General features: G+C 42.2%; 1 protein-coding gene across 1 annotated transcript in view; it reads left to right on the forward strand.

Annotated features, from left to right (window-relative positions):
* The window catches only part of LOC130071338 (serine/threonine-protein kinase Nek9), a 52,632-nt gene extending 37,431 nt beyond the window's left edge, over positions 1 to 15,201 (forward strand). The window contains exons 16-23 of the mRNA XM_056236078.1: positions 301 to 462; positions 3,272 to 3,439; positions 4,635 to 4,694; positions 5,845 to 6,023; positions 7,190 to 7,324; positions 8,313 to 8,420; positions 10,883 to 10,936; positions 14,349 to 15,201. Of these exons, the coding sequence (XP_056092053.1) occupies positions 301 to 462; positions 3,272 to 3,439; positions 4,635 to 4,694; positions 5,845 to 6,023; positions 7,190 to 7,324; positions 8,313 to 8,420; positions 10,883 to 10,936; positions 14,349 to 14,438 (956 nt within the window). The 3' untranslated portion in view covers positions 14,439 to 15,201. The remainder of the gene's footprint in view (positions 1 to 300; positions 463 to 3,271; positions 3,440 to 4,634; positions 4,695 to 5,844; positions 6,024 to 7,189; positions 7,325 to 8,312; positions 8,421 to 10,882; positions 10,937 to 14,348) is intronic.
* The last annotated feature ends 5,880 nt before the right edge of the window (positions 15,202 to 21,081 follow it).

A 21,081-nucleotide genomic window follows, 5' to 3' on the forward strand; every position in this document is an offset into this window, starting at 1 on the left:
TTACTGTGCGTCTCACACACACACACACACACACTGCTCTTACTGTGCACCGCCTCGTAACCCAGTTATCCAAATAATGGTGTTTAAAAAAAAAAATATATATTTTATTTTCCTTTAATCCCCCCTTGTCTGGCCTATGCTACTCTAAGCAATGCCTGAACTTAGTATTTTGAGCACTTCTTGTGTTGTTTTTGCCTCTTCATGACGACTCGCCTGCTGTATTCCTCATTTGTAAGGCTCTTTGGACAAAGGCGTCTGCTAAATGACTAAATGTGCGTGTACATGTTGCTGCCTGTGCAGAGCGCGGGCGCCTGGTGACCTTCGGCTGTAATAAGTACGGGCAGCTGGGAGTCAAGGACTTCAAGAAGCACCAGGGTGTGAAGGTGCTGGTGGGGCCCTTCGGGGGGAAGGTGGTGTGCAAGGTGTCGTGTGGAGACGGCTTCACCATCGCCGCCACTGAGGGTGAGCACCGCTGCGACAGGCTCACTTCAGCTTAGCTCACACACATAGTGTCCTTCCATGTAAAGAAATTAATCAGTCTATTTAAAGCTGCAGTCCGTAACTTTTTTGGGTTAAAAATTATCCAAAATAAATTTGAGCAAGTACATTACCAGCCAGTGTTCAAAACTCTCTGCTTGCTTGATATGATAAGCGATCGTTAGATTTAATCAAGCGATTAGCTGGTCAGAACAAAAGTGGATGTTACTTGTTGTAAATTGCGTATGTTGGTCATACTTCCAAAAGTGTAATCTGTGATTGCAAATGCCAGTATCCACACCGGCGGATAAATAACTTGCGTTTCTTATTTGAAAAAGTAATTCAGATATTTCGTTGTATATTTTAAAAGTAATGCGTTAATAACTCTTACGTAACTCGTTACTGCTGGGTATTGATTTCGATTCGATTTCAATTCGCAAGCTCTCAATCCGATTCGATTTCTAAATTCGATTTCGATTCTCGATTCGACTCAATGAATATAGATTTAATACAAATCCTAGATTTTAAAAAAAGAACATTGAAAAAAAAAGAAAAAACAACATAAACATAAATTTACAAGTGTTACAAATTAAGAGACACAACCCTGTATATTAAACTCTTTTTATTTTAGGTACACTTGGGTACATTAAAACATTGAAAACTATATTTCAAACGCATACGATGAATAGACAGGATTTTGATGCAAGATGAAAAATTTATGCTGTAAATTGGACAAGTCTGAACAGTGGCATGCCTTGATGAAACACGATCAGGTTATTTTATGTTTAAGATAAAATACACATGAAATCTCACAGCATTAGCTGTTACATGCAAGCCTATGAACAGTGGAGGAAAACTAATACTGGCTTTTGGGGGATGGGTGGATTGGATGATGGATGGATGGATGATTGGAGGATGGATGATGGGTGGATGGGTGGATGGAGGATGGATGGATGGATGGATGGATGGATGGATGGATGGATGGATGGATGGATGGATGATGGATGGATGATGGATGGATGGATGGATGGATGATGGGTGGATGGATGAATGATGGTTAGATGGATGGATGGATAGATGGAGGATGGATGATGGGTGGATTGATGGATGGATGGATAGATGGATGGATGAATGATGGATGGATGGATGGATGATGGGTGGATGGATGGATGGATGATGGGTGGGTGGATGGATAGATGGATGAATGATGGGTAGATGGATGGATGGAGGATGGATGGATGATGGGTGGATGGATGGATGGTTGGATGAATGATGGGTGGATGGATGGATGGATGGATGGGTAGATGGATGGATGATGGGTGGATGGATGAATGATGGGTGGATGGATGGATGGATGGATAGATGGATGGATATATGGAGGATGGATGGATGGATGATGGATGGATGGATGGAGGATGGATGGATGGGTAGATGGATGGATGATGGGTGGATGGATGGATGATGGGTGGATGGATAGATGGAGGATAGATGGAGGATAGATGGATGGATGAATGATGGGTGGATGGATGGATGGATATATGCATGGATGGATGATGGGTGGGTGGATGGATGGATGATGGGTGGATGGGTGGATGGATGGATGGATGATGGGTGGGTGGATGGATGGATGATGGGTTGATGGATGGATGATGGATGGATGGGTGGATGGATGGATGATGGGTTGATGGATGGATGATGGATGGATGGGTGGATGGATGGATGATGGGTTGATGGATGGATGATGGATGGATGGATGGATGGATGGATAGATGGATGGATATATGGAGGATGGATGGATGGATGATGGATGGATGGATGGAGGATGGATGGATGGGTAGATGGATGGATGATGGGTGGATGGATGGATGATGGGTGGATGGATAGATGGAGGATAGATGGAGGATAGATGGATGGATGAATGATGGGTGGATGGATGGATGGATGGATGGATATATGCATGGATGGATGATGGGTGGGTGGATGGATGGATGATGGGTGGATGGGTGGATGGATGGATGGATGGATGATGGGTGGGTGGATGGATGGATGATGGGTTGATGGATGGATGATGGATGGATGGGTGGATGGATGGATGATGGGTTGATGGATGGATGATGGGTTGATGGATGGATGATGGATGGATGGGTGGATGGATGGATGATGGGTTGATGGATGGATGATGGATGGATGGATGATGGATGGATGGATGATGGATGGATGGATGGATGGATGGATGGATGATGGGTGGATGGATGGATGATGGGTTGATGGATGGATGATGGGTGGATGGATGGATGGGTGGAGTGGATGGATGATGGGTTGATGGATGGATGATGGGTGGATGGATGGTTGATGGGTTGATGGATGGATGATGGGTTGATGGATGGATGATGGGTGGATGGATGGATGGATGGATGATGGGTTGATGGATGGATGATGGGTGGATGGATGGATGGATGGATGATGGGTTGATGGATGGATGATGGGTTGATGGATGGATGGATGGATGGATGGATGATGGGTTGATGGATGGATGATGGGTTGATGGATGGATGATGGGTGGATAGATGGATGGATGGATGGATGGGTGGATGGATGGATGGATGGATGGATGGATGGATGGATGGATGGATGGGTGGATGGACGGATGGATGGATGGATGGGTTGATGGATCGATAAATATGGAAAAAAATAGTTTTGTGGCCTTTGAGAATCGATTTTGACTCGACCACATCAACACTGGCTGTGTGTATCCGCAGTCAGACCGTGATGTGTGTGTGTGTGTGTCCCCCAGATAACCAGATCTTCGCGTGGGGGAACGCGGGGAACGGCCGGCTCGGGATGCCTCCGGATAAAGGCTTCGGCTCTGAGGTGTGTCCGGCTCTGCCTCGGCCCATCTTCGGCTCCTTGCACCACGTGCCGGATCTGTCCTGCAGGGGCTGGCACACCATCCTCATCATGGGTGCGTCTTCACACACTGCTCCGTTCACGCTTTATCAGCTAAAGTCCGCCGGATGATGATGTGGAAGGCTTTTTTGTTAAAGCTACAGATCAGACTCGAATCGACTGATGGGCGGCAACCCGGGTTAAACTAACACCCGCCGGGTAACGCTGTCAAATCACTACACTGCAAAAATGCACTTTTCTTACTAAGTATTTTTGTCTTGTTTCCAGTCCAAATATCAAAAAATTATTAAATCCAGATGCATTTACTAGATAAGTAAAATGCCATAAGATTTTAAAGCTTGTTTTCTGGGGGAATTAATCAAAATTATATGACAAGCTAAATTTTCTGCCAATTTTCTCACCACTTTGGCTGATCATTTAACTTGTTTTAAGCAAAAACTCACTTAATTTGTATTTATTTCCCCAGAAAAGAAGACATCAAATCTTATGGCATTTTACTCATCTAGTAAATGCATCTTGATTTAACATTTTTTAAATATTTTTTTGACTGGAAACAAGACAAAAATACTAAGTAAGAAAAGTGAATTTTTTTGTAGTTTAGCCAATTTGGTGTGTTATTATATTTACTCACTTTGCTGGAGAAGTTCATGAAGTGTAATCTGTGCAGATTTAGCACAAATACTCGTGAGTCATGATTTATTAAATACAGTGTGTTGCACAGAATCTGCTCATATCTGGCTCACTGGAACACACACGCGTCACTACACAACAGATAACGGCACGCTTGTTCATTTACACTGAAGCAACAGCGAAGATTAAAAGCATTTGGTGAACAGAAAAAACATTGTTATTTCCCAGCATCCGACATGTGTTGATGTTCTCTGTCCTGTGTTGATCTGTCCTCCGAGAACACATGTTTGGTGATGAGGATGAAAGAGGAAGAGGAGATGCTGGATGTTGTTTGAAGAAATTAATGTATGAAATCCAAATTTGCTGTGGCGTAGTTAATCTGGTTCATTTAATTTAATTTATTTTTTGGCTAGTAGAAGTGCTGAATGGCCGGTAACTTAAAAACGTAGCAGCCAAATTGGCCGGTGAGTGAAAAAAATCATTTCAAACCCTGTCGGCAACCAGTGCATTGTGGGTATTGAGGTTTCTGGCGGAAGGGAACGTCTATTAAACGCCCATCTGTGAATCACCTCTTCAAGTGAATGTTTGTAGTTTAACTTCCTGTTCATGTTTATTGACAGAAAAAGTCCTGAACTCCAAAACCATCCGCTCAAACAGCAGCGGGCTGTCCATCGGAAGTGGTAAGATCCAACATTTATGTGTTAGAACTACTGTTGTTTTAGTATCATTTAGATACTGTTATTTATTAATCAATAACTGTTTTTTATTAATATTCTGAATTTGTCTTTATTTTATTTGTTCTGCTTTCATTTGACAGTTTCATTAATTTAGTTGTTTGTCATTTTTATTGTTTTTTTTTATATATAGTTTTAATAAATTTTTATTTCAGTTTTAGTTTGTTATTTGAGTTCTTCAAGTTAAACTAAATGTAAATGAGAAATGTTGCCCTGGCAGCTAGCCGAAATAAGTGTAGTGTGTGTGTGTGTGTGTGTGTGTGTACTGCATGTGTGTGGAGCGTGCATGTCGTTTTTGTGTAGCGTGTGTGTGTAGCACATGTACAGCTTGTGTAGTGCCTTGGCTAGCTGAAATAAGTGTAGTGTGTGTAGCTCATGTGTAGCATGTGTGCGTAGCACATGTAGCTTGTGTAGTGCCTTGGCTAGCTGAAATAAAAGTCTAGTGTGCGTGCAGTGTGTGTGTAGCGCCTGTGTAGTGTGTGTATGTGTAGCGTGTGTATGTAGTTTTTGTGCAGCGCATGTGTGTTTGTGTTTGGCGTGTGTGTAGTAGGGGTGTAACGGTTCAAATTGCTCACGGTCCGGTTTGTATCACGGTTTTAGGGTTTCGGTGCGGTTCAGTGTGTGCCGTGTTCAGGGAGAAAAGGACTACTGTCATATAAAAATGAAGAAGATAAAAACAAATAATCTAACTGCAAGCAACAGAACAAATAAATACAACAGAGCAAAGATACTAATAAAATAAACAGTGCTTTTCAGGTTTATCAGGCAGGGCTAACATTAGTTTTCAGCTACAGAAATTGAATAAAGTAATAACATTGCATATTTGACTAAATTACAGATTAATCCTTATTAGAGTCACAAAAGATATTCAATCCAGAGCTGTGAGTGATTTCCTTGTCTTTTGTTGTTTGAATGACATAAAAACACAGACGGCAGGAATATTAGGTTACTATCACTTTAAGACATAATGCACAGATCCAACACACTGATACACATGTGACATTCACTTAAGACTTAACCTACTATGTCTGCTCGGATACTCATCAAGACGTGTGTAGCGCGTGTGTGTGTAACGGTTGAGTGTGTCTGTCCGCAGGCCAGTGCTCGACCGCCTCGGTGGATCTGGAGACGGGCTCGGCCACAGACTCAGAGCTGCGCGAGGGGATGCTGGGAGGAACCGCGGAGGCGGATCTGGGGGAGCGGGGTCTGCAGACGCCCGTCTTCTCCATCGACAGCCAGACCGGCCAGAGCTCCTGCCCCTCGTGGCTGCGCAAGGTGAAGACCTCACTGGGTCTCTGCATCCACCCGTACACAATACGGCCCTCAAACTGACTGAAATTACAGCAGAACGTCTTTAATTCATAAAGTCATGGCATTAAATATTGCATGCACTGCATTTTTGTCTTATTCAGTGCAAATAGCACTCTTAAAGGTGACATATTATGCCCCTTTTCACAAGATGTAATATAAATCTATGTTGTCCCCAGAATGTGTGTGTGAAATTAAAGCTCAAAATACCAGATCATTTATTATAGCTTGTCAAATTTCCCCCTCTTTGGTTCTGAGCAAAAAGGTGCCGTTTTTTTGTGTCTCTTTAAATGCAAATGAGCTTTAACTCCGCCTCCTTTCAAAAGAGGGCGGAGCCTTTACACAAGCTTCAGAGACTCCGGCAATAACAACACAGGCCGATCTCACTGATCCAGAGTCAGGAGTAACAGCAGCGAGTGCAGCCTTACGGAGAGACTCAGCTTCACTTTTACACGTTTCTGAATGTTAGCCGAGACATTTCTGTAGTTGTTGTGGAGTTACACTGATCATCTCCTCATCATGTTGAACTCTTCCACAAGTGTCCACAGTTCCTGAGGTGTTTATAAGACAGCGCTGACATGTTCTGGTCAATAGCGTTCAGTGTCGTCTGTGCTCGACCACAGAACAGTTTCAGGCTTTGCTGGATCTTCTCCAGTGCGTTAGAACTGGTCTATGTTGGCGCTCGCCGAACCCAATGTCGGCTGGTGTGTGTAAACGTGCAGATTAAGGGGCGCTAATATTATAATAAGATTCTCTTCATAGGTCAGAAGGAGCGAAATCTGATCGGCTTACTTTTTGACATGCTTGCAGAGAAAGACTCACCAAAACAAAGTTACTGCGTTTCACTTTTCACATTTTCTGGGTTGGTAGAAGCACCGGGGACCCGATTATAACACTTAAACACAGGATAAGTCTGATTTGCATGAAATGTCGCCTTTTAAATCAAGATACATTTACTGGGGAAGCAGAATAACGATATGAATTCAACATGCCACACAGCGTTTGCCATGAAAACAGCCTTAGCTGGCATTACAATTCCTACCAATCTTGTTACCCTTCAATTTCCGTTGCTTAGTCGTAAAGTCTTCCTTCATTAAGCCTTGCAGTGTGTTTTTCTTTGGTTGTGAGTGCAGGAGCTGCTGGACGCAGAGTTCATCCCCTTGCCGAACGATTCCCGAGACTCCACCGAGCCGCTGCCGTCCTCCTACACCGAGAGCAACACACTGCCGTACGAGGAGCTGGACCAGCTCAAAGCCAAGAGCCTGATGGTACCGAACGCTCTGCTGATCGAATCAGGAAGAATTAAAGGAGTAGTTCATTTCAGAATTAAGATTTCCTGATGATTTACTCTCCCGCACGTCATCCAAGATGTTCATGTGTTTCTTTCTTCAGTGGAAAAGAAATGAAGGTTTTTGAGGAAAACACTCCAGGATTTTCTCCATATAGTGACTTCAATGGGGTCCAACGGGTCGAAGGTCCAGATGTGAGTTTCAGTGCAGCTTCAAAGTCTCGACACGATCCAGCCGAGGAATAAGAGTCTGATCTAGACAAACCAGCGGACATTTATAACAAAATACACATTTATATACTTTTAACCACTAATGCTGGTCTTGCACGAGCTGTGATGTGACACACATTACGCAATCAGGTTGAAAGGTCAAGCGTGTTCCGGTTCAGAAATGTAGGATAGAGCGAAAAACTCAATTTCAAAATCGTCTGACATCGTTGTTTTACCATTTATTTATTTGTATTTTTTGTAAATGGCGTTTGACTCAGTCGTTGCGTGTTCTCTTTGTAAACACTGGGTCTGTTCTTACACCTACGTCACGCTTGACCTTTCACCCTGATCACGTAATGTGTGTCGCATCACAGCGAGTGCAAGACCAGCATTAGTGGTTAAAAGTATATAAATGTGTATTTTGTTATAAATGTCCGCTGGTTTGTCTAGATCAGACTCTTATTCCTCGGCTGGATAATGTCGAGACTTTGAAGCTGCACTGAAACTCACATCTGGACCTTCGACCCGTTGGACCCCATTGAAGTCACTATATGGAGAAAATCCTGGAGTGTTTTCCTCAAAAACCTTCATTTCTTTTCCACTGAAGAAAGAAACACATGAACATCTTGGAGGACGTGCGGGAGAGTAAACTATCAGGACATTTTAATTCTGAAGTGAACTAATCCTTTAATGGCTATCAGCAGTCGACTGGTGTTTGTTTGTGTGTCTGAAGCCGTTGTGTTGTGTTTGTCCGGCAGCCGACAGCATGTGTGGATTACACACACAGAGTGGATGAGCGGATGAACGGCGCAGAGACGGGCCGATCCGATCAGAGCTGCTGTGGAGCGAGCGTCGAGCTGGCACACGTACGCATGACCTGTTACTTTAAATAAAATATATAGATGTTTAAATAACTAAAGGAGCATTAATGCCATGTCGTCATTACTGTAACCACGAGATTACGACTTGTAAAAAGCATTCACGTCCTTGTAGAACTCGCAATTACAACTTGTAAATTGGGAATTTACTGAGAGCTCTGACTTGTACCACCTGATTAAATTTGGCATTGATAGTGTTTCCATAGAAAACGGATCTGAGTAGAAGGAATATTCAGTGAAGCCCATTAATTAACCGTTAGAGAGTATTTTTAGTGATATATTTCTGATTATGTCACACCATCATCTAACTGAAGTAAAAATCCAAAAAACATGCACTGTGGTTTCATGATAGTCAAAAATATTTAACTAAACTGTAGTTTAATGTAGTTTAAAGTAACAACAGGTAGTTTTTTGCTCTCGGGGTCCCCCTACAGTTGGGAAACAGTATTGTCCTCTAGACCTCTACTACTGTCGTAAACTCTGTCATCCTACATGCACGTGCAATTGTTGACAACCAGGATAGCCCTGAACACTGTAGGAGGAGGTCACATGCAGGTGTTCTGCTTGCGTCGCGTGTGAAATGTCTTCATCCCAGGTACAGTGGCATATATTTCAGCATGTCATATGAATATAATTTCATGGGTTTTATTTTATTTTCTAACGACAAATGATCGCGATGCTCACGTTTACAAGCCAGCGTCATTATAGTAGCCTAGTCTATTGGTTACCGTTTTACTGGATCTATATGATACTTCAATGCAATGTTTGAGTGGTTGATAATAACCATATATCGTCAATATTATAATATCAAGCTACCATAAATGAATCTGCAAATTTTACAAATCGATTTGCATTATAGCTTGAGGCAAGACAAATAAACAAATATCACAGACATGTTAGGTATCCTAAAATATGATTTTATTAATAATCTTCCTCCTTTCTTTGTACATGTTGAGTAGACTACACTTTTTAGGTCAAACATTTGCTATTTGCATTTCATCGATTGCAAAGTTCAAATCAGAACGAGAATACTAGCGATAGCTAACCATCAAAAACTAGAATATCGTTTACTAGCTACCAGATTGATAATTCGCTACTACTCTAGCGAATTAGAGAGGTTAGAGAGAGGCATTCTTTTTTCGATGGGGGGTTCGATGCTCCCTGCACACGCAAGGTCTCTCGCTCGCTTTCTCTCTCTGCCGTCCGCGCGCGTTGGAGCACAGTCTCTGTCTCGCGTGCGCGCTCGCTCTAGATTCCGGGAGATTTGAACTAATTTGCGGTATAACTTGTCGATCACGAGTGGCTCAACAGGTAGATCTATAGATAAACTCATCTTTCAGGGATTTGACCGACCGGGTTGACAATTTAGCGTACGTGTGGCGTACGTGTGAGCGTGTGAAACCAATCAAATGCGGGTGTCTCACGGCCAATGCGTGAGAGTTGGCAGCTCTGCAATGTTGATCCTCGTTCTGCCTTTAACTCGATCACTTTCTCTTTTTGCTTTGCTCCGATAAAACCTTTTCTTTCTTGTTTTTCTGTGCTGCTTCGGCCATGACTATAACATTTGGCTCGCAAGTCCGATTTTAAGGAAGTGGGGGTGGTGGTGGAAGTGACGTATATGCCGTAAAGCAGTCGAATTTTGTAGTTCTCTTTGTTCGCCGGTTACTACCCGAAACCCGAAGTTTAAAAGTACGATTAAAAACGCTACAGACCCCATCAGGCTATGGCAGACGTGTCATTCAACCTATTGTAAGTCGATGTACCATCACAAGAGACTTGGAAATAAATTATGAAGCTTGAAAAGTTACCTGTTGTTACTTTAAGTAACGCTTTACAATATGCTTTCATTTGATATAATTGGTTAACTACAATTAGTTTACATGAACTAACATTTATTAATATTAATTCATGTTTATTTCACCATATACTAATACATATTTCAAATCAGCAGTTGTATCTGTTAACACTAGTTAATGCAGTATGACAATGATCAGTTGTGTTTTTATTAGCAAATGCTTTGCAATACATATATGGCTCATAGTTAGCTAATGGTAATTTGTTGGATAAAATCTGTGTTCAAGTTTAAAGTTTTTTTTAAACCTTATTTCTAATATGAAAACTCTGGGGTAATAATCACAATTTTTCCCAGCATATCACTTTCCCTTTAATACAGAGTTCCATAAGATATTATATATTACATATCGCATAGTAAGAAAAAGAGAGTGAATGGCTCTAATATTAATTTTAGAAGGTAAATATAATACAGTGGGCGTTTAAGTCTTAAAGGGGAAGCCTTCCGTAACCAGTCGGCGGGTTTGAAGCCAGCTGGAAAATCCTCATGTGTCGTTGCTTTTTAACAAAACATGGATGTCCAGTAATATTGTCATTTTAAAAAGAATGTTTGGCTGATTTGAATATTGAGTATAATGAAGTCATGTTGTGTTTTTCAGCTCAGAGAAACCGTGAACCGGCAGGAAGCTCAAATCCAGATGTTACAGAAGCAGGTCAGTTCAGAGCGAGTGCTGTGAGAGATAATGTCAGATAAGTGCAGTTCCCTTCCAGTCGTTCACTCTCGACGTCACGTTGGTGACCGACCAATAGGAATCTCGCTAGCGAGGCCAATCTACTTCGAGTGAAACTAAAACGAGCCAATGTACATTGGCATGCGATGATTGCATCAGCTGCGCCTGCATCGCGGCACGCGCATATGAGCAGCAGGAGCATCACCTCTTCAGGTTTTCACTTCGGAGCCGAGCGGTTCATGAGCCTGCCAGGTCTACTAAGCGTGTTTAAAACTTTCTTCAACGAGCAGCTCTTTGGAGAAGACTGTTCTTTCTTCAGTGTTGGCGAGGCAGTGTTGCAGTGGGGCCGGATTCCTCTGTTTGTTTTTCTTTTTCGTACATCCAACTTTTCACAGTTGGTCGGTGCACTGTGGGAGAGCGAGAAAAAGCTGTGTTTACAGCTGTTACAGAGAGGAAAGCACACGATAGCCTGCACTATCCCTGTGTGTGTTGCTGCGGCCGTTCCCCTATGTGCTTCAGCACTGTGTAAGAGTTTTCTCTAAAAGAGCTTACATAGGTTGAGCTTGGGTCTTTTTAAAGATGACATTCAACCTGTGTTTCTGGATGCCGTCGTTACCTGTCGCGAGGGATGGTCACGATCGCTGTATCACGTGTCTGGGCTTCAAACATGCTGAGGCAGCGTTCGTGGACGCACCCATTGCGGGAAGATTTCTTTATAAAAAGATTTGAGGATAACAGTCAGCGCGCTTCCTTCGGGGAACCTAGGAACCCTCACTCCTCGTGCGCTCCGCAGCCAGTTAAGCCGCCAGGAGAACGCACTGGACCGCCTCAAGGTGTTGGGGCTTCTCCCGACGATCAGATGTCGATCGCTGCACGGAGGGTGATCCAGACCTCTTCGCAGATGACGAGTCGGCTCTGCTGCCTCCTTCGGGAACCGTAGCATTGCCTGATTCAGATCCGTAGATGATGGCTGTGCTTTCCCGGGCCGCTGAGAGGGTCGGGCTCGTGTGGAACCCACCACCGTGTCCCTCGAGGACAGTTTGTTTCTCCCTGACCGAGGGATGCACTGGCACACAGATGGCCCCGGGGCCTTCGCAAATGTGTTTCTCCCAGTGAGCCACAGACCCCGTGCAAGTAAGGGAGCAACAGGAGCAGGTCTTGGCCCAACCGGACCTGGTTCCCGGAACTCCTGCTGCTCGCGACAGCCCCTCCCTGGCACATTCCTCTGAGGAAGGACCTTCTTTCTCAGAGACGGGGCACCCTATGGCACCCGCGCACAGACTGTTTGCATTGGCCTCCATCAAGAGGGTATGGACATGCTGACATTTTCAATCGATGAATCGTGTCTAGAGTTCGGGCCGGGTGACGGCCATGTTGTCCTGAGACCCCGGCCTGGCTATGTGCCCAAGGTTCCTACCACTCCCTTCAGGGATCAGGTGGTGTACCCGCAAGCGCTGCCCCGCTCAGGCTGCGAGCTCACTCAACAAGAAGTGTTGAATCCTCCTGCGCGTTGGCACGTGACGCCTTGCTAACAGATATTTGTAGAGCTGTGGGCTGGGCGACTCCCAACGCGTTCGCTAGGTTCAGTAGCCTACGTCTAGAGCCGGTTTCCTCCTGTGTTCTCACCTCAAACGGGTAGAAGCACAGAGAGGCCCGTCTCTTCTTGGCTTGCTACGCCTACAGTTGCGCTCATGTCTCCAGAGTGAAAAACCTGTTGAGAACATAACACAACAACAATAATTTAGACACCATAAATATAACACACTACAATACAGAAACTTATTACCCTTTGGGAAGATCCCATCTCTTAGGAGATTGGTGTCACCCCAGTCTTCCATATGTAAACAACCCCACGAGGTTATGTGTTATCTCCACGACTCCGTCAGGGAGGGATGTGGCTTCCGCAGCGTTCCTTTTCCAATGGAAAGGGCACGCTTCCCCAGTGTTATACAATTGTCTCACTGAGTCGGAACAGGAGTGATGGACTTCTCTGTGTAAGCCCTGTCCCATCAGGTAAGAGAGAGTAGGAGATTTACACAGGGCGATGGATGGGGTCAGCAGCTGTGGCGCTTTGGTTGGGTGATTTTCTATTCGTCGGTCATCAACAGGGCGTCGAGAGTGACCGACTGAAAGGGAACGTTTCGGTTACGTAAGTTTCCCGCTGGGGCCGCCTGATCACCGGCTCGGCTCCTCAGTGAAAACCTGAAGATGCGATGCACCTGCTACTCATTATATGCATGTGCCGCAATGCAGCGCAGCTGATGCAATTATCGCAGGTCAATGAGCATTGCCTCGTTTTAGTTACACTCGAAGTAGATTGGCCTCTCTAGCGAGACTCCTTTTCGCCGGTAATCTACGTGACGTCTCTGTTCCCTCCTTCAGGGAACGAGGGTTACATGCGTAACCGAGACGTTCTCTCTTCTCAGAGCGGTTCAGACACTGACGGCACGAGATCGAAGGAGGATATCACGTGATTCACGCTCAGCCGCTGCGATTCTAATAAACTGCATGGAATTTAAAGTCCCCTTATTATGCTTTTTGGGATATGACCTTTCATGTAGTGTGTAATGGAGCTGTTTGTGAATGTAAAACTGCAGATAAATTGAGTTTTTGTCTCTCAAAAGAAAGAAGGGATTCTGAACTGAAACGAGTCGTCAGTAATTCCAGTCTCGCTTCCTGATGAACATGCGTAGGTTTGTAACTAGTTTGCATAATGCCAGCCTCTGGCCCTGATTGGCTGAACAGCGTCTCTTAGCTCCGCCCTCAAACACTGTAGTGTATCTGAGACTGGAAGAGTTCGGTTCGTGTTGTTCGTGTCGAGAAGACGCTGTTTTCTGCTGACAAAGCAAATCCACTTTGATGAGATTGATACGGTAAAACCCACGCCATCGTTACTGTTCGTATCTCTGTAATCAAGAGCTGAGATTCAGATATGATAATGAGCGTTTCTGACCAATCAGAGCAGAGCAGCTCTCAGAGAGGCGGGGCTTAGAGAGACTGAATCCTCGATTGAAGCGTTTCAGACACTGAGAGGAAAGAGCTGAAGCTGCAGTGGATATTATCAGAAAATGAAAGTGTTTTTGACCTTTGATGCATTTAACCTGTTGTAGGAGACATTTAAAAGAAAATTAGGAGCCTTTAAAACAGCGTATAATAGGGGTACTTTAAATAGTAAATGGTAAAATCACACTGTCAGAGAGTTTGGGAAAACTACATAATTTATACACATTAAAACATGATATCAGAGTTACAAAATCAAACATTTTAGAAGAGAACGATTGATCACGGTGGTTTACTTTAAACCAATGAGCGTTGAGCTGTGTCGTCAGCAAGCCGTTTCCCATCATGCAGTGCGTGGAGAGCAGCTCTAACGCGGTTCTGTCTCTGGTTTCAGTTCAGCGATCAGCAGAAGGAGAACGAGAGACTGTGGAAGGCCATCCAGAGCCTCGGAGCAGATGTCAGTCAGAGCCACGAAGAAGAGTGAGAGTCCCATCATCCCTCAGTCATTAGCTATCAGTGAGTGTGTGAGAGCTAAAGCCAAGATCACGAACAGCCAAAGACTCGACCCTGCTGCTAATGTCAAGCCAAATCTGGCATCTGGGAACAGCAGCAGGTTCATCGTCAGACGATCCTCCAGGATGAATATAAAGAAAAGTGTCATAAACCGTTGGGTTCAGTCGTCGAGACGTGGGTTTTTACTCTGAATGCTTTTATATTGAACATTTAGTTTTCAAAGAAGCTCTTTTATGTCCAAGAGATGAAACTGTTAACTCTTTCCCCACCGGCATTTTTGATCATTTTCACAAAATGTTCACGGCCCCCAAGAATATTTTGTTGTATGAATATCTGAACATGCAAACTATCCAAAGAAAGAACAGAGGCTCAACATTTTATTCTAGCTCCATGCTTTCTTTTTTTATCAACACTTCAATGTGGGTTTCATTAAAAAAAGCAACATTTTGAACAAAAAGCTGAGAAAACCAAGTTTTTGTCAAAGTTTACGATGTGCGTCAGCAATGCTTCTATCGCTTGTTTCTGCTTCTTCTTCAGCTGTGTTTTAATCTGGAGATTCAGTACTCTTTCAGATGATGCGTAATTGCGCCCCCTACTGTATAACAGTGGAAATGTCTATGGCCGGAAAATCCTGTCAATGGCGGGGAAAGAGTTAAACTCTATGGCCTGGTTTCACAGACAGGGTTTAGATTAAGTCAGGATTAGGCCTTAGTTCAATCAGGACATTTAAGTAGATCTTATAAATGTGCCTTAGAGAAAAAAAAAAACATTACTGGTGTGTATCTTGAGGTCTTAAAGTCCCCCTGTGGTGTAAATCCAGCTTTTAATGTTGTTTATGTGTCTATGTGGTGTTTTTAATCTGCTTTAAGACAGACCATGTGTAAGTTCATAAGTCGACAGCATTGCTGAGTATTTTCTGCTTAAAACTGCAGTGAACCAAAGACAGTCTCAAAAACACGGTTTGAAATCGCTGGTGTTTCTGACGTCACAAACGACCTTGTAACCAATCAGATCAACGTGTGATCGTCAACCAGTGGATCTCTGAGCTGAGGGAGTGAGTGGAGGCGGGGCTCATTTGCATATTCATAGAACCTCGCATACTAAATGAGGTGAGGGTGTCGAGTTACATTCAAAATAGTTTAAGGCATGAAGACATTTTTTACAAGGAAAATGTTTAAATGTCATTTTAATGATCAAAGATGAATTTTAAGGGATACAATTGATTAACGGGGGACTTGCTTTCAGTTAAAACACATCACAAACTATATCAGTTTTAATGTTTTGCGGTTGCACGTCTGTTATTGTGACTGATGTATTTCAGCCAGAGATTTTTACAAGCAAACTTTAATGTGTGAATGTGAAGCCAAAACACGGTTTATCTGCGTCACGGGACGAGACTCTTCATATGCTAGTCCTGTTTCTGCTGAGATGTGGAACTAGAGACACGCTGTGTGCCGTAATTCACATGATATCAGAGTCAGACTGTTGTGCATACATGCATGTCAAAACTACTGAACTCATTGCTTTCTGTTGTATTTCTTGATCATCCTTTGCTTATTTTGTTTACATTGCCAAATATAGCGGAGCAAGTGCATGTTGTGTTGAACTGTATTGAGATCAGCTCCTGTGTTCTCGGTCTGCCTCTGCATTGGACTGACAGTCACATGTCTTTGAAGCAACTGCAACCAAATATGCAAATATGTTTTTGTTCTTTGTGTGTGTATCATATCTGGAGTTTGTTTTTAGATTTTAGTCTGGTTTTTTTTTTCTGTACTCTGAAACTGTGTCATATAATTATGGGACTTGCTCTTGAGGTGTTTTTATGCTTTGTACACTCGTATCAGACACTTATTGATGCACATTTTTAATAAAACGGGAAAAAAAGTTGAGGCAAAAAGTCACATTGATGTTGGAGTCATTTTTCATGTTGTATCTTTATATAATATATATTTATATAATCGAAATCATAATCTAATTTCGGTGTTGATCAATACCTTTTTGCATTTGTTTTTATTTTGTTTCATAATTGTTTTATTTACATGTTGCTAAACAGCCTATCAGTGTCGTCAGGATCTGAATGATTTAGTTTGAAATTGATGCCATTTGCAGCATTTTTAAGTTTAGAGAACTCTATATAATTACCTATTAATATTTTAATGCATTTGTTTCTGTAACAAAACAGTAAATAGATATTTGTGTTAAAGTCCCCCTGTGGTGAACATCCAGCTTTTAATGTTGTTTATGTGTGTATGTGGTGTTTTTAATATGCTTTAAGACACACCATGTGTAAGTTCATAAGTCGACAGCATTGCTGAGTATTTTCTGCTTAAAACTGCAGTGAACCAAAGACAGTCTCAAAAACACGGTTTGAAATCGCTGGTGTTTCTGACGTCACAAACGACCTTGTAACCAATCAGATCAACGTGTGATCGTCAACCAGTGGATCTCTGAGCTGAGTGAGTGAGTGGAGCCGGGGCTCATTTGCATATTCATAGAACCTCGCATACTAAATGAGGCAAGGTTGTCGAGTTACATTCAAGATATTTTAAGGCAAGATTACTTTTTTTCAAGGAAAAAAACTTTAAATATGTAATTTTGGTGATCAAAGATTAGTTTTAAGGGATACACTTATTGAATACAGGGGGAAACAGCAATCATATGTTTATGCATTTAAACTGAACACCTTAAAAATGCTGACACAAGAGCCTTTTATTTGTCTACAAACACTCAAGTCTTGCACTGGATCTGCTTGTTTCATAATGCAGCATAATGTGAAACATGAAACACCTGCGATTCAGCAACTGGCCGTTTCTTCAACTGGGGCACTTTTAGCCTTGTGAAGTTGAATAGAAAAAACTTGTTCAAAAGTCACGTAACACAGTCTCATAGGGTTAAATAATTTGTCTAGTTTTAAGGTCTGTAAGAGAACAAACATAGATTACAAAAGAAATTGTTAATATTTTACATTTTTTCCGCCATGTCATTTCCACCACATCTCAATATACAGCTGTTATTTAAAAATAGAATAACTTATGCGACTCGAGAATTGTCTAAGATCATTTTTGTAACTAGTTTTATCAGTTTTTCCACAATGTACAATAACTATACATTTGTTAATAAGATAAATTAACTGCTTTTAAGGACCAAATGCTGAACTGTACACGTCACACTCTGAAATGTAATATTGGTTTGGGCAAGAGCTTATTAGAAAATAAATAACTAAACTTTTTATATTAAGTAGAGCATGATCTCGTAAATTGTGGATACATTTTTAATGTGTGATGAGAACTTTTTAAATATATTTTTAAAAAAATGTGTGTGGTGATGGAAATGACAGGGTGTTGTGGAAATGACAATGAATTAACGTGAACGTATAAAAACAGTAGAGATATTTATTATAATTTTTTTTTAACTCATCACACTCATTAAACTCAATTCACAAAGTCATTAAAAAACCACCTGTTGATGAGTTTGATGTATAAAACTGATTTGTCTCACAGATGAATGGTTACAATGCATAATTAAATAAAAATAGATACAATTTAAATCAATTAATATTAAAGGGTTAGTTCACCCCAAAATGAAAATTCTGTCAGTAATTACTCTCCCTCATGTTGTTCCAACCCCGTAAGACTTTCGGGTAACACTTTATAATAACTACACGCTAATAATCATTAGTTAAGCATGAGTAAACAGTTAATTCATCATTTATAAAGCATTAATAGACATTAATAAGCAGTTTATAAATACAGCTATAAATGCTTTCTTCTTGATTTACAAGCATATCTATAATTTATTTAATACTTGTATTTTCATCCTTTATTAATGATCAATTTATTATTTCTAAATGAATAATTGCATTTTTTATAAACCAGTTATTTAAGAGTTTTCTGTGGTTCATAAGATTACTTAGAACGTGTAAGTAAATGATTAATAAACTATTTAAATGTACATTCATACATCTTATTATTCAGACATATAGTGATGGTTACTTAGTGTGTTAATAAATGCTTTATTAACATGTATTTATGCTGTAATTCAGGGTTAATTCGGGTTAAATCTCCTTTATAAATGTTTTACAAGGCATGACTAGTCCTCACTTTAGATTAGCTCACAAAATAGTTAACTGACCACTACTAAATGCTTTATAACTACCTGTATTTACTACATTTACTTACACTTTCTAAGTGATCTTATGAATGACTGACAACTCTTGTTTGTAAATAATGCTATACTTCATTTAGAAATTATTAATTGATCATTAACAAGGTATGAAAATACAATTATTAAACGCATTATAGATATGCTTATAAATCAAGAAGAAAGCATTTATAGCTGTATTTATAAACTGCTTATTAATGTCTATTAATGCTTTATAAATGATGAATTAACTGTTTACTCATGCTTAACTAATGATTAATAGCGTGCAGTTATTATAAAGTGTTACCGACTTTCGTTCATCTTCAGAACACAAATTAAGATATTTGTGATTAAATCTGAGAGCTGGATCACTCCTCCATAGGCTTCTAAGGGATCGAAACTGGCCAAAAGTTATGAAAGACATCGTTAAAATAGTCCGAGTGACTACAGTGGCTCAACCTTAAGTTTATCAAGCGACTAGAATACTTTTTGTGCGCAAAAAAACAAACAAAAATAACAACTTTATTCAACTATTCATTTCCTTCTCTGTGGGCCTCGAGATATTTCACGTAGTGATATTGCGCAAAGCTTCTGTGTTGCACGTCACACGCAGGCTCACTATTGGCCGACGCTGGTCATGTGTGTGATGCGTGACGTACAACCTAGAAGCTTTGCGTAGTTTCACTACGTGAAATCTCGAGGCCCACGGAGAAGGAAATGAATAGTTGAATAAAGTCGTTATTTTTGTTTGTTTTTTGCGCACAAAAAGTATTCTCATCGCTTGATAAACTTAAGATTGAGGCACTGTAGTCACTCGGACTATTTTAACCATGTCTTTCATAACTTTTAGGCCGGCCAGTTTCTTAAGAAGCCTATGGAGGAGCATGTCCTAGGTTCCAGCATGTCCTAGGTGTTCCCAGGGATCTCCTCCCGGTGGGACGCGTCCGGAACAGATGCCCGAGCCACCTCAGCTGGCCTCTCTCGATGTGGAGGAGCAGCGGCTCTACTCTGAGCTCCTCCCGAGTGACCGAGCTTCTCACCCTATCTCTGAGGGAGCGCCCAGCCACCCTGTGGAGAAAGCTCATCTCGGCCGCCTGTATCCGGGATACATTTACATTTAGTCATTTAGCAGACGCTTTTATCCAAAGCGACTTACAAATTAGGACAAAATTAAAGCGAATCATCATGAAGAGGCAAAAACAACGCAAGAAGTGCTCAAAATACAAAGTGCAGGCATTTCTCAGAGTAGCATAAGCCAGACAAGGGAGGATTAAGGGAAAAGGAAAGAGTTATTTTTTATTTTTTTTTATGAGGTTAAGTGCTCACGGAAGAGATGAGTTTTCAGTTGTGTTTTGAATGCTGTCAGGGATTCTGCATTCCGGATGAGCGGAGATCATTCCACCAGCAGGGAACTGTGAGAATGTTCTGGAGAGTGATTTTGAGGCTCTCTGTGATGGTACCACGAGCCGTCGCTCATTGTTCGATTATAGGCTTCTGGTTGGGATGTAGACTCGTAGGAGCAAGTGGAAGAAGGAGGGAGCTGAGCCTGTGGTAGATCTGTAAGCAAGCATCAACGCCTTGAACTTGATGCGAGCAGCGAGTGATAGCCAGTGCAGAGAGATGAACAGAGGAGTGACGTGGGCTCTTTTGGGCTCGTTGAAGACAAGACGAGCTGCAGCATTCTGGATCATCTGTAGAGGTTTAGTTACACATGATGGAAGTCCAGCCAGAAGAGCATTGCAGTAATCCAGTCTTGATATGACCAGGGCCTGGACGAGAAGTTGTGTTGCATGCTCAGTTAGGAAAGGTCTGATCTTCCTGATGTTGTGCTGTGCAAACCGGTGATCTTGTCCTTTCGGTCATGACCCCCGGTATATCGAGAGCTTCACCTTGCAGCTCAGCTCTTTCTTCACCACGACAGACCGGTACATCAACCCTGTTACTGCAGAAGCTGCACCGTTCCGTCTGTCAATCTCCCGTTCCATCCTTCCCTCACTCGTGAACAAGACCATAAGATACTTGAACTCCTCCACTTGAGGCAGGAACTCTCCACCAACCTGAAGCGGGCAAGCCACCCTTTTCCGACAGAACCATGGCCTCGGATTTGGAAGTGCTGATTCTCATCCCAGCCGCTTCACACTCGGCTGCAAACCGTCCCAGTGCATGCCGAAGATCCTGGTCTGATGGGGCCAACATGACAACATCATCCGCAAAAAGCAGAGACGAAATCGTGTGATCCCCAAACCGGACACCCTCCGGCCCCTGGCTGCACCTAGAAATTCTGTCCATAAAAATGATGAACAGAACCGGTGACAAAGTAGCCTGGATACCAGCCGAACTTAGCCCTGCCCACAGCATTTGAGGATGGGAAGTTCGGTCTTGACTTGATCCGTTGAGGAGCAACTATGCCCGAATCAAAGCTGTTCGGACCAATCAAATTGTCAAGGCGGGCTTTATGCGATGATGGACAGATG

This window comes from Rhinichthys klamathensis, unplaced genomic scaffold (assembly GCF_029890125.1).
Source record: "Rhinichthys klamathensis goyatoka isolate OS25496 unplaced genomic scaffold, OSU_Roscu_1.1 h1tg000437l_1, whole genome shotgun sequence".
In the NCBI taxonomy this organism is placed as follows: Eukaryota; Metazoa; Chordata; class Actinopteri; order Cypriniformes; family Leuciscidae; genus Rhinichthys; species Rhinichthys klamathensis.